Here is a 14,432-nt window from a genome sequence, read left to right as displayed (position 1 = left end):
TCATGTTAGAATTGTCTTCTCGATTTCAAACTTAGCATGATGATTCTTATAGAAGTTAGAAAGCAAAGCAACTCTATATATGGAATACTGATTCCTAGGACAACAAAGTACATTGTTATAAGCGAAGCATCTCTATAATCAAGTCCTAAAAATGTAAGTATGTCCTTAAACAATATCCTGTATTTTTCAGCAGATTTACTTACAATTTTCCGTTCGACTTTTATACATTTATATTCTGATTATTCAGTTCTGACACTATACAAGTGTTAATGTTCGTTTGTAATTGTTTATTTAGTTTTAAAAATAATTTTACAATTAGCCATGAATTTCCTAAAAATGTGATAACTGGCAAACATTTTACAATGCCCATTTTTTTCTTGAAACTAAAAAAACAATAGGTTTACAAGAGATGAAATAGGTTTCGCACAATTCTATCCTTTTATATCACACTGTTAGTGTTAAAAAAATCATTGTCCCTTTAAAAGGGAAGCTCGGCTTTAATGAAAACGCCAATTCATTATGGACATTTTAATTACTTTTTAATTACTAGTATAGCGGTAGTACCCTATTCATCTAGCGCTGTATTCAAAGAGGTAAGAATTATAGCAGAAAAATAGCCCAAAACTATCAACAGACTTTAATTTAAAAATGAACCCCAAAGATGCTCGGGCGCAGCCGCTAGTTACTTTATATAATAGGTTAGCTGTGTTTTTTGACAATATATAAATGTAAATCACTGATATAGAAATCAACTCAGATTTAATGTTTAATCAAACAGAATGGTCGTTGGTATAAAACTGACCTTTCATTATCTTATCAAGTACAAAACACACAAAAACAAACAATTAATGGTAGATTGTAAAACAAGGAGAATTAAGTCCATTATAAGCACAGCGAAATAATTGCAGAAAAAGTACAATCCCTGGATAAACAGCTTAAAGAATATTAGTTTTCATAAAAACTGCATTTTTTATATGAAAACATTAAGAAATTATTTTCTGAAACTTACAAGCTAAACAAGTTTGTTTTAGATGCAGATCAAGGTAAAGGTAAATTTGTAATATGGAATCATAGCACCCTTAACCTCTAAAATGACCTTCGATTAATAAAAACTAACCGAAAAGCTTTTGCAATTGTTAGAACCATTATTCTAGCTGCACTCTAGCTAAATTTAGAGTACTTGAAAAGAAAGTAAAACAGTAAAAGTATATATAAAACCTATAATATACAACCTAATTATGAAGTAGCTTAACTATAAAGTTTTTGCCCATTAAGACTTACAGAAAAAATTTATACAAATTAAAACTAAACTACCCTCCCCCTGTTAAAAAAAGGTTCTTCCGAGCTTATATAGATTAAAGAATTTTTTATTTTAAAATGAATTTTAAAGAAGATTTGCTGAGAACAAATTTAGACAAGGCCAAAGGTTTGATAATGAATAATAAACAGCAGAGAACAATTAAACAATGAGTCATGAACATTCCTTTACTTGTTTATCTTACTTTTTATTTTTGTTGTTAGTAACGTAGCTACTCAATCAAAAATATGTACTTTTGACTGTCACTTTCAGCACTTACTTTAATAAAAAATAATAACGTATGGGATGATCTTTTCAGGGAAACTTTCTAGTTGTCTGAAGATCTTGGTTTTCAGGTATTTTTAAGCTTTTTAGCCCCTAGAGGCTGGTGGCAATTAAATAAGTTAACACTAATGAATATTTATTTGGATATCTCTGTTATTATAATGAAATGTATATTCTAGTATGTGTATTCACTTTCGTTAAAGAATCACAAATTAAATTTTTAAAATTAAATCTATTCAGCATAGATGTACTTTCTGCGTTGCTCCGCTCTCATTAACATCCCTTTTAATTTATTTCAATTTTGTATTTTTACTGATAAGAAACATTATGCGTAAGTGATTGCGCATTGCTACTGTCTATTAAGAGATATAAGTTTTCCGGAATTGTAATGTAGGGAGTGGATTTGAAATCTGCATCAAATTTTAAGGATTTTTTATAAAATTCGTTTTTTGTAGAATTCTTTATATAAAAGCGGAAATACAAATTAAGTTAATTAATTTTGGCATCCGTGATTGGTGGATTTAAAAAATCTGCGCTCTGATTGGATGTCGTACATCATTCAACCTATTAGAGCGCAGGTAGTTTAAAATCCACCTATCCTATTGGTCAAAATTAATTAACTTAAAATGTATTTCCGCTTTTAGATAAAGAATTTTACAAAAAACGAATTTTATAAAAAATCCTTAAATTTGATGCAGATTTCAAATCTACTCCCTACATTAAAATTCCGGAAAACTTATATCTCTTACTGTCTATAGAGTTACTAAATAAATAAACCCAGGTATAATAAGTCTGAAAGTGAATGGTTTAAATCAACAAATCAAAGTTAAGGATATTATCAGAGACAACAAGTATTGCAACATCAAGATCGGCGAAGCTGAACAAATGAAAAAGAAATTGCATTTTTTGTTGCAAGAAATTGTAAAATTTTTTAATAATTTACCCTACGTAAGGGGGGGGGGGGAATTTCGTTTTTTTTTTTTAAATGGGGTAAATATTAATATTTTCAAATGAAACCGAGACCACTAGAAAGCTTACGAAAAGGACTATCATGTCCTAAAAGGACTTTATCCTAGGACTTTTAAAAGTTGGTCGAAATTGGACTCAAAGAACATACTGAAAATTACCCGGGAGGGGGGCAATTTTGGGTAATCATTTTCAACCTAAAAAAAATCGATGAGAAACGGCCAGTCAAACATAAATAATCATAATTAGTATAGGTTATAGGGATTATCCACAAAAATTTTCATAAGGATCGGACTATTCCTTCTATGTTAAAAATGAATTTTTTTAAAAGACGAGAATTTTCGATTTTTGTTTCAAAATTTTTAAAAAAAATTAATATAAGAAAAAAACGTATATTATTACTTTTCAGGCCTGATCCTAAAAAAGGCTCACATTGAACTATAGATTTAGACCAAACAACATGAAAATTGATTAAAAATAGACCTCAATGATCGAATTTGAAGCAAAAGTGTCATCTTTGCAAAAAATCTTGACTAGGTACATTTAAACCTAAAAAAAATCGATGAAAAAAGGCCAAACAAGCGTAACAAATCATAATTAGTATAGGTTATTGGGATTATCCACAAAAAAAATCAAAAACATCGGACTGCCTCCTATGTTAAAAATATTTATTTTTCAAAGAACCAGAAATTTTGATTTTTTCTTCGCAAAATTTGCTTCAAAAAATAAAATTAAAATTTTTTTGTTTTATATCCGTTCTATTAATTTTTAGGCCTAATTCTTTAAAAGTCCATATTGAATAATAGATTTGACCAAAGAAAACATGACCTTAAAAGTTGAATTTTAATTTCTTTTGAAATTACCGAAATTTGCCCTGGCGCCAACTTTTGTCAATTTTGAAAAAAATATTAACTCGATTTTAAAGCTCTCAACGGATTTGGAAAGAGCGGGCAATTCTTAGTTAAAAAGGTTTTTACGGATCAGTTCTAGGTCTTACCAATTTTTGTGCAGGTCAATCTTTACACGCCTACTAAAATATTTTTGAAGAAAAAAAATTTTCGTCCGACTTTGAGACCCAATTAGTACCCTTAATATTCATCTCACAAAATTTTATGTTTTTTTCTGTCATTTGAAAGGAACATGGAGATAAAGGTCTTTTATGAAGGTAGGTCGAGATTACTGAAAATAGCCCCTTAACGGAACTTCCCCCGCCTTACCCTAACCATACTAACATAGACAAAAAATATCTTTTTATATTTCTTAGTTTTTAATAAATTTTTAAATAAATGCAGATATAATACATAGGGTAAAAATTGACATACAATTAAAGGATAAAGATCTATCACAATTTTTTTTAAATAAATAAAATTCTAAAGAATTGTATGTAAAAAAAAATCTTTTCTAGTTCTAAAGAAAATGTGTAAAAACAATCCACGAAAGTGCAAAATTAAAGCCAAGAATGTCAAAACTAAAATTGTAATAAAAATACACTTTGATTATCTGAATATATATTACATAAATATCTAAATCCATTGACAATTGCACTATATGACAAAAATGCGTTCTACGCTATATGGCATTGTTTCGGAGCCGTTTGATTTTTTTGTGCGGCTCCGGCTCCGCGGAGCCGTATCTGGAAATAAGGCTCATGCTCCAACCTAAAATCAAGAAAAACTCAATATATATTTTTTTCCCCATAAAAAAATATTTTTTTTTTACTTTTGAAGGTTTTAAAAGTTCAATTTTTGATAAAATGGACTTGAAAAACTTAAAAAGGGCATTTGCACTTGACAAAACAGAGTTACCAAATTATAATTTATAAAAAATCTCTTTATTTATCTAGTCCGGAGCCGGAGCCGTTTTTAACGAAAATTACGGCTCCGGCTCCAGTAAATATGGCGGCTTCACGGCTCCCGGCTCCGAAACACTGCTATATGGAATAGCAATGTTTTGTTGACAAAGTATTAATTTCTATCAAATTGTAATGTATTTTTATTCCATGGTTTTGGTTAATCTTGTCAAACATGGTGAAAACGACCCCCAATCTTTTTGAAAAAAAATATTTATTATAAACATTACATTATAAATAAGATACTTTATGATATAAAATGAAATTATCACAGTAATGGTTTCTTTGTTGTGTTGGGTAATAGTAAACTTAACAATCCTCCAACTAAAATAAAATAATATTTATTAGTATTTTTTTCATTATGAAAAGCAATTCATATTTTATAGAAATAATTGGATCATGGAATGAAAACGAAGTAGCGGGTTTCGTCGTATTTTCACAGTAGCTTTTCTCCCATTTCTAGCCCCTGCGGGACAATTTTCAAACCCTTCTAGGCAATCAACAACATTTTCCTAACCTATCCAATAATAACCAATCTAAAGCTACCGTGAAATTACGACTAAACCCGCTTGGTCGTTTTCATTCCATGATCCAAATATTTCTTTTAAAATGCAGTCCATTAAAGTATCTAAGCCCATTTAGATCTAGTAGAGAGCTGGACCAATAGCTGTTTAATCTTTTATAAAAACCTGACAGGTTTTCGACTACTTCAGTCCCTAGAAATAAAACTATCCTCCAATATTTTTTTTTACTTTCTTTAAAACTGGCGGCTACGCCCCCTAGAGGCCTCTAGTGGCACTTTAAATGTTTTTGTATGTTAAAGTCTCTACGACAATTCTTTATGTTACGGATACCTCTTTATGTTACGTTGAAGTCTCCCAGATATTAAGAAAATTTTCAATTTTTTGTCATTTCTCTTGGGAGGGTGGTGGTACCCTCCCCCAAAATAGTTAAAAACCTTCCCGGGCCATATGAGAATCTACCCTGTTACTTTAGTATAAGGATAAAAAAGAAATATACAGAAGAGGTACAAGGAGGAGGGGATGTAATCACCGCCCCTCCTAAGGAGAAGCCACTTGTGATATGAAGAAGGTTTTGAAGCTATGATACAATGTAAAACATAAACTCAAAAGTTTTAAACATAATTTTCTATAATTGGGACATTCAAACTTCATTAAAACAAATATGTACCAAGAAAGAAGATGTAATAGAAAATTGACCTGCTAAAAGGACAGCTACAGAAACAATGGGTATTGCACAGTTGACCTCCACCAGGTACCCAAACACCAGCTGACCAAGGATGGCGCCCATCCTGGCGGCCACAAGGGTTATGGCCATGGCTGTGCCCCGCACGGCTGTAGGGAAAAGTTCGATACCTATTATGAGACTTAAATTAGATTTAGAACATTGAAAAAGTAGGTTGTCTGTCTGTCTTTCTGTCAGGAAATTAATTCAACTTGAGTTTACAGAAAATTTGAATTTGAATAAATTGGGATGAAATTGGTTTTGAGATAAAAATAAAATATTATACTCGTGGAACATAGGAATGTATATTATGCCTACAGTAAAAACTCTTATTAATACTATCTTATTCGATGCATGTAAAGTCTTTGGGGACTTTCACTAAATCTTAATTGGCATGTGCCATACTTTCCAACAATTATTTAAATCTGCAGTAATTTTGTTCATTGTAATTGGGAGTGTACTTTAATTTATCCTATATTGTCCTTGTTTTTAAATAAAGCACAAGAATTTTTAAGAATATAATCTACTAAATTAAAGCTAACTTACTTAAGCAATCTAAGCTGTTGAATCCCATAGTTGACACGGCACCGAAGACACAGCTCAGAATCAAATTTGAAGTTTGACTTTTAACTAGATGATTATAATTTAAATTAGATTAGATACTTATTTTATGAGACACATAACAAAAATATTAAAGATATTAAAACATTTCACGGTTGGTTTTTTATTAAATGAATAAGTTAGGGTACAGTGTTTGGCACTTTCGATATAAGTAAATGATAATAAAAAGCCCATAGAATGCGATAATAACTTCAGAAAAATCGAAGAAAATAGTTTTCATACTTAATTAACGTTTTTAAGTTTTTTTTGTAAATATTATACCTCCAAGAAATGGCTATACTTCCCAATCATATGTTGTGTGATATTTAAGAGGAATTATTTTGATATAATGTCATTAAAATATTCGTTGAAAAAAGTGCTATTCTAGCTTATACTTTACATTTTAATGTGTATGATAATTCAAATAAAAGATAATGAAGATTTATATTATATTTAATTGTTATAATTATAAAGAAAAACCTAGAAACAGTAAAAAACTGACTTTATTTTATTGACGTAGGGAAAATTTTGTCAAATATTTGAATAAAAAAACAATAGGTATAAAACAAAATAAATTATTTTTAATATAGTCACAAAAAGGCTTAATGAGTTTAGGAAATATTTCATTCACTAATCATGTCATTTAAACTCTATTACACAGAATACAGTGTAAAAAGATGTTCTCGTTTTAATTTTAAGTAATTTCAAATGCATTTTAATACCTTTTAATGATTTATTTTTTGAAACATCTTTTTATAAAATGTTATTGATTTTTGAATTTATATGTTAAAATATTTTTAAATTTTGTTAACATTTTGTTTTAAATGTAGAAAATTGGTAATTCTAAACATTCAAAAAATGATTTTATTAAATTTTCATCACTTAACTTGCATGTTTGATGAAATTTTCAACTGATAATTCAAGAAAAATCGTTTAAGTTTTATTATATTTTACTTTGAAATGTTAAAAAAATATAATTATTGTCAAAAATGTGGAAGTTATACTTTCCTCAAAAAAAGACCTAAAACATGCAAATTAACACGTGTAATGAGATTTTTTTTCTTTCAGGTTTAATTTTAAGTAATTATTGATATTTTTTGTAAAAAGGATTTTATATAAAAAGTTTTAAAACTCGAGTTATGTAGTGGTTCTAAAAAAGGTTGCGAATTTATGCAATTTTCTTGCAAAAAAAATTTTCTAGGATTTTAAAAATAGCAAAGGGTGTTATTAGACGTACTTACAGATACAATTGCTAAGTCATTTTGGCCAAACACTAAAATAAAGTTTTTACATCTGAGGGTCCAACCGTGATTTATAGACAAACAAAAATTACATTTTTTATTAAATTCTATATAATATATCATTTTTTGTAAATAAAATTTTTTTTTTTAAATTAATATGTTTATGTGATTTATATTTCTTTAAAGGTAATCAGTAGGGTAATTCGAACGGCTATAACAGATCATACAACATACAAGTCGAGATATCATTGTATAAAAAAAAGTAATAAGCAAGCCTAACTATTAAATAAAGAATGAAGACATTTATAATTTTCTAGGCTCTAATAGAAAAGGAAAAAAAACCTTTTATGAAAATATACCTTCTTATAATTCAATCAAAACGCTTACCTAAATAAATGAAAAAAGCACAGGCCCCAGATAAAACCATAGAGCTACTCAGAAAAAATCTTCTACCCAACCTAAATTAAAATATAATTACTGAACACTCAAGGTAAACCTAGAAATGCTAAGATCTTAACATATAACCGTCCAACTGACTAAAATAATATGTATACAATAAGATAAAATAGCATTTTTGCTATAGCCCTTTTCAACATTAAGATAATGAGCGCAAATTTAAAACATTTGGCGATCAATGCATTGTTGATTTTACAACCTATCCAAGATATTTGACAATTTAGGCGGTGACCCACAAATCAATATATTTAATATCTAATAATTTAAAATAAAAATCATTAGACACGAAAATTAAAAATAAGAAGTCTTAATTAAGAAGCTCAAAATTAAAGTGGTTTTGATTTCTAAATAAAAATATCTTACTTGTCCATACAAAGAATTGTCCAAAGATTGCTGGGTGCTGCAGAAAGAGAGATAATAAAACTGTCAAGAAAAACCTAAAGCAATATTCTATCAGTAATGTTTTTTTTTAATATACAAATATAGTTACACAATACTACGAGTATGATAAAATTGGCAATAGGGCTGCAATAAAAAATAGCTCCTATCATTTTCATTTAATATTTAAAATAAATAAAAAAAGAAATACCTCATATGATGGAAGCGCTCTATCCTTGCAGGACTCAGTCATACTCGCAATCGCCTCATCAATTGTAGGGTGCTCGGAATTTATCACTTGACACACGCTCATTTCTGAGTTGGGATGGAGGTCAGCATATTCCTACAACAGTATATAAGGCTGAAATATATCTATAATACAAAGTAGAACGATGTCTCTCTGTCCGTCTGAAGCTTAAGATCTCAGTAACCACTGAACCGATTGGGTTCACTCTTCAGGTAATATACCTACTGGTCCTGTGATTGTTTTAAGCTACATTTTTGGGGGGTGGGACACCCCCAACACCCCAAATAAATGAAAAATACCCCCCCCCCCGAAAAAAATTTCTTTTTAAAACTAAAATTAAAATAGAGGGGTTGACTAACTCCCCCCCCCCAAATTTTTTTTTTACTTTTTACGAAAAATTAGGTTGATCAAACCTCTTGGGGTAAAGCCACTAGAGGCTAGGGGCGAAGCCGCTAGTATTAGTATATGTTAATAGAGGATAAATTGAAGTTCACCTATAATACAATAAACATAACTGTATTCCTCTAGTGTAAAAGGGGGGGGGGGTTAATGCAACCATCTCGTAATCTATGTACAAATGGCACTTAGAATTCGAGTTTTGATCTGAAATTTTGCATGAGTAATCCTTGGTAGGTCTATTTTCCCTAAATCGAACAATAAGTTAAAAAAGTAACAGCTAACGGATCAGCCGTTTAGTCGTTTTTTTTGGCTATTTTTAGGGCAAATCTGTCATAAATTACGTAGGAATCAACTTTTTGAAACATATTTTTGCTTTAAATCATGTGAAATGATACAAAAAAACATTTTTTAGATTTATAGTACCAGCAACTACCGGCTAAACCGGTTGAAAACGTGTTGGAGCGGAAAAGAGTATTATGTGTAGATAGGTTTCGTGATGGATTTCCCTTGAAAATAGCCGAAAAATAGCCAAACGGCTGAGCCGCCAGCCGTTAACCGTTACTTTTCCAACTTTTTGTTCGATTTAGGGAAAATAGACCTACCAAGGATTACTCATGCAAAATTTCAGATTAAAATTCGAATTCTAAGTGCCATTTATACATTGATTACGAGACGGTTGCATTACCCCCCCCCCTTTTTACACGCCTAGTATAAAAACTCAACGTTGTTTAATAAAAGTCCTCAAAGATTTTAGGCCAACGAATGGAATAATGTTTTTATTAGTCTTTGGGTACTAATACCTATAGTTTATTGTCAAATGTCCCCTCTCTCTAATATTTCTAGGTGTGCTAATATGAATCAAATGAATGAAAAATCAATTTTTAGATCAACTGATCTAATAATCAAATACTTATGGATATAAAAACAAAATCATTTTGCAAACTTTCATTAAAATTACCTTTAATTGTGTAAAGAGAGTTGGAAACCAGAGCCAGAGACCATAATATCCGAATTGAATAGAGAAGTTTATAATTATCATAATACTTGTGATCCTAAAATTTAAATTAATAAAATAATTATGTTGATAAGTAGCGTAGCAAAAAAGTGAATTGGTAACGTGTCTATTTAGTAAGCGTATTAGAATTTGCTTTACATACGGACAGAACATAAGAAAATATATTATCGAATGAAGGAAACATATTTTGAACAAAGGACGCTAAATTAATCTACCCAGGACACAAATTTTGCCTTTGGTAACTTATTTTGGGAGGGGGAGGGGGGAAGATGTGGATTAATACAATCCTCAAACGAAATTGCCTTTGATAAAAAAAACTTACCTGAAATGTCTTCTATTGAATAATTTAGCTGTGTTTTTCAAAGTTTCGTTGACTAAACTCATCATGGAATGTTGGGGTGGCTTCACAACACTGTGTGGAATGTCGTCGGTTTCTAACTAAACAATTAATACCATCATATCAAAAGTTGTTGTCAACAAAATTATACAATTTTTATGTTTTAAATGGAAAAACTGACTTAAATTTAAAATGTAAATTATAGAAATGCTAAGCTTTCTAAAGGGGTAGTTGCACGAAGTGCTTTTAAACTTAAATTTAGTGTCTGCATAATTTTTTTTCTGTTCAATTGTTTAAACTACATCTATAGGACATATATTTGAAATAATTTCAATTTTCTACCAGGTAATTTTAAAAATATCAAGTCTTGAAAATCATATTTGAAATGGCTGTGCTGTTTTCAAAAAACAATATGATGAATATTTTGGTGGTGCCTAACTGATTGCTATAAATTGTAATACAAAATTAAAAATTATATCTGTTAGATGGTATTCTTGTAACTATGCTTGCAACCAGACTTTTTAAATTAAATGTACTTCTCGCAACTATCCCTTATGTATCTATCTGTTACATCATTCAAATTTACAAAAGATAGGGCGATTCTAACATGTCTCTAAACTATTGATTAGAGTTTCCCGATTCGGATGGAATTGAAGATTGTTCGACCCAATTAAAAAAACTTATAAATAAAACATAAAATAGCAAAACAAAAGCCAGAAATTATAATATTTTAAATGTAATAGCACTAAGTACAAAGGGAATTTAAGCAAATATACTGATTGGTCAGAAGTTAATAAACCTATCTCCCAGATCTGTGGACAAGTGAAGTCAGAGAAGAGTTGTGTTTTGGTAACGGGTTTCATCACAATACAAATTAGATCCTATCTCTCATAGCAGCGTATAATTCGACCTAGGATATGTATTTTACTAAAGTGTTAAGGACACAGACAGTCGGATAAGCAAGTGAATAAAGTTTAGGTATAAAGAACGGTACACAGGAAACTAAATATAAGCTTACATGTTAAAATAAAGAGGGAGGTCATTTTCTAGTAAATCCCGTAAAGGTGTGTGTTATAAGGCCTAAAAATAGTAGTAGAACGATAAGGTGCTCTATATATTTGTATTTCCTATTGAATAGAACAATAGGGAAGAAATTTTTTTTTTTTTTTTTTGATAACCATACCTGGAATATCTTGAAATTTCTATCAAACGCTTTGTTTGGCTCAAACTGACACAAATAAAAAAAAATATAATTATAATAAATCAACCTGTAAAGAATGACTTCTTCCTTTGTTTAATGGTATAGATTGTTCTTAACCTTTACCTTGTACCTATTGAAAACATTATTATTATAATTATATTTTTTTTTAATTTTTGTCAGTTTGAGCCAAACAAAGCGTTTGATAAAAATTTCGTATTTTTTAAAGATATTCCAGGTACGGTTATCAAAAAAAAAAAAAATTTCCCTATTGTTCTATTCAATAGGGAATACAAATATATAGAGCACCTTATCGTTCTACTACTATTTTTAGGCCTTATAACACACACCTTTACGGGATTTACTAGAAAATGACCTCTCTCTTGTTTCACCTGTAAAACTGGGTAAGTAGATTCTGGTTTACCAGTATTACTGGAATACATTTGTCGTAAAATCTAAAACAGAAAACAAATGTAGTGATAAAAAAGCAAGAATGCATTAGGAAAGCAACAGGTCTTACAATATTATACTTGCAATAAAAATTACTCTATTTTAAATGTTGATATTTTATTCATCTTAAAGACGTATTAAAAAAAATCTAAATTTTTTTTTTTATAAAAATTACCTGTAAAGCTTCGTCATGTCTTCCTTTTGTTAACAGGAATTTTGGCGACTCAGGCAGAAATAACAAACTAAATACAATTAAAGTATAAAGAAGATTTGCTTCACTTATTTGAATTTAAATATTTTGTCTTTAACAGGGATTCAGAAATAATGCAATTGACAACAAATTGTCTTTCCTCCCAAAGTCGGCATTTGGTGGCTGTTAAAATTATTACCTAAATGAAATAAGAAAACTTTGGGTATTATCTAAATACAACAAGAAAACTTGGGGTATTACCTAAAAGCAACAAGAATACTGGGGATTGCTGAGAGCACTACAAAAATTCTCCACGAATTAAATTTAAATCCTCCTTCTTCTATGCCTAAAAAACATCCAATTATAATTTCCATAGAAAAATCTAAATTGGGAATGACATCCTATAAAAAGTATTACATCCATAATTAGCAAAGCATAGAAAAAAACATGTATGAAAGACATTCGACAAATAGCAGATAATTAGACAGAGAGAGAATATGCGATCAATCACACAAAAAGATCACGAAACCTTCATAAAATAAAGATATCTAATTTTGGAGCATGACCGGTGGACAGACGGTCCGAGCAGGGAAACACCATCCAAAATTTTGGCCAATTATCACATTTCCCCCTTAGCGTTACGGACCAAAAGATAAACAGTCATTAAGTCATGATAAATCAGTAAATCCTATTTGCTATTTCAAACCTATAAGCAATTCTTTTCATTCATTAAAAAACTGTACAGGGGCCAAAAACGATCAATTGATAAAATAAATTAGAGAGTAGCTTCATAAACTGTTGGCTAACCTATATGATGTGGAATGATGGCCCAAGCTAAAGCAGCAACACTAATGTTTCCAATCTAAAATCATGATTTGGTTATTATAGAAACTACATTTCATTTAAACTGGTTATTATATTATTTACTAAAAAATTGTTGTAACCAAACGAAATCCGCCGTTACGTCGGTTTTCGTTGTCCCTCAACTAAAATATACACCATTTAAAGTCATTTCATAAATGAAACTATTCTTGCAGTTTGGAGTATAATGGTTCTTCTTATCATCTTTGCATACTTTGACCGTAATAAATCTTTCTCCTGCACTTTATTTTGGTGTTATTGTTCTTTTTACAGGATTTGGAATCTATGCACTTGATTTTTGCTTATATTATTATTGTGAGACCTATGTACAAACGAGAGCAAGTGATTTTAAGCACCTACCATAAGTGATTTAGAGTATTTTTTGGTAAATATACTAAGTTTATGCTTAATATACCTACTTAAAAAAATATCATCGAGATGCAAAACAAAATAACACGACAAAACATCATGAAATGCTGTAAAATGTTCTCATTTAATTCCTTACCATCCAAAAAGAAGCTAGAAAGCTGAGTGCTCCACCCCTCTTTGTATAAGGTTGAAATTCAGCAAAATAAGTCCAAACCACGGGAATACTTCCACCAACCCTTAATAAACAGGATCAGTTTAAAAACAATCTTTACAGCACAATGTAAACAAATGATGAGAAATTTTTGGACAGGTTAAAAGACTTTTGTCTATAAATGCCGTTTTAGAGGTCTTTAGACCATCATTTTTCTCTCTATCAAACTTGGAAAAATATAGAAATAATGGCTGACATAAACTTTGTATTCCTTGTAGGGAGATAACCTAACCTAAAAAAGCATCTTTATATTAGAATAATATAATTACAAAATTTAACTATAATTGGTAGGTATAGTTCCCGTAATATGGATAGATGAGAAAAAAATGTACAATCTCGAAGAATAACCACAAAACCCAAATATTTTTAAATGGACTATATAATATGCTTGTTATGGGTTTGGATGAGTTTAATGTCTTATACAAAGGACTTGAGACAATTATTGTTAAGTTTAAATACTTGAGAAACCTCCCTTACACTAAACTTTTAAAGGGAGTATTGTATGTGCTATCTCCTAAGCTAGGGAGTACCTGGCAGCATTTAATAAACCCTGTCCCCATTTCTAAGTTTAAAAAGTGAAATATAAACCTACCCAACTCCGCTAATAAATCTCATAATTAGAAAAGTATAAAATTCTTGAGCAAGACTGGAACCTGCACCAGCTGTAAAAAGAAAATTGCATTAATTTCTACTGAAGTAATTGAAGGCCTGTGTTTTTTACTTTTTTATATTTGAAAACTGATGAAATACAGTTTTATGTTATTTTGCATCATAAAACAAAATTATTGATCTTTATCCTTATCTACAAACTACACGAATACTAAGAATATTAAGAAAT

At 29.8% G+C, this 14,432-nt stretch overlaps 1 protein-coding gene across 4 annotated transcripts in view; it reads right to left on the bottom strand.

Moving 5' to 3' along the window:
• Nucleotides 1–3,796: 3,796 nt before the first annotated feature.
• LOC145329522 (synaptic vesicle glycoprotein 2A-like) overlaps nt 3,797–14,432 on the bottom strand; it is a 32,826-nt gene continuing 22,190 nt past the window's right edge. For all 4 annotated transcript variants that reach the window (XM_080173740.1, XM_080173741.1, XM_080173739.1 and 1 more), the window contains 14 exons: nt 14,187–14,258; nt 13,520–13,619; nt 12,961–13,015; nt 12,415–12,499; nt 12,139–12,205; nt 11,906–11,968; nt 10,301–10,416; nt 9,922–10,015; nt 8,529–8,660; nt 8,303–8,376; nt 7,871–7,941; nt 6,189–6,272; nt 5,618–5,773; nt 3,797–4,721 (listed from right to left, as the gene is read on the bottom strand). In XM_080173740.1, the coding sequence (XP_080029866.1) occupies nt 4,666–4,721; nt 5,618–5,773; nt 6,189–6,272; nt 7,871–7,941; nt 8,303–8,376; nt 8,529–8,660; nt 9,922–10,015; nt 10,301–10,416; nt 11,906–11,968; nt 12,139–12,205; nt 12,415–12,499; nt 12,961–13,015; nt 13,520–13,619; nt 14,187–14,258 (1,225 nt within the window). In that variant the 3' untranslated portion in view covers nt 3,797–4,665. The remainder of the gene's footprint in view (nt 4,722–5,617; nt 5,774–6,188; nt 6,273–7,870; nt 7,942–8,302; nt 8,377–8,528; nt 8,661–9,921; nt 10,016–10,300; nt 10,417–11,905; nt 11,969–12,138; nt 12,206–12,414; nt 12,500–12,960; nt 13,016–13,519; nt 13,620–14,186; nt 14,259–14,432) is intronic.

This window comes from Acartia tonsa, chromosome 10 (genome assembly GCF_053477335.1).
Source record: "Acartia tonsa isolate MP-2025a chromosome 10, ASM5347733v1, whole genome shotgun sequence".
In the NCBI taxonomy this organism is placed as follows: domain Eukaryota; kingdom Metazoa; phylum Arthropoda; class Copepoda; order Calanoida; family Acartiidae; genus Acartia; species Acartia tonsa.
This window is presented reverse-complemented; position numbering and strand designations above follow the sequence as displayed.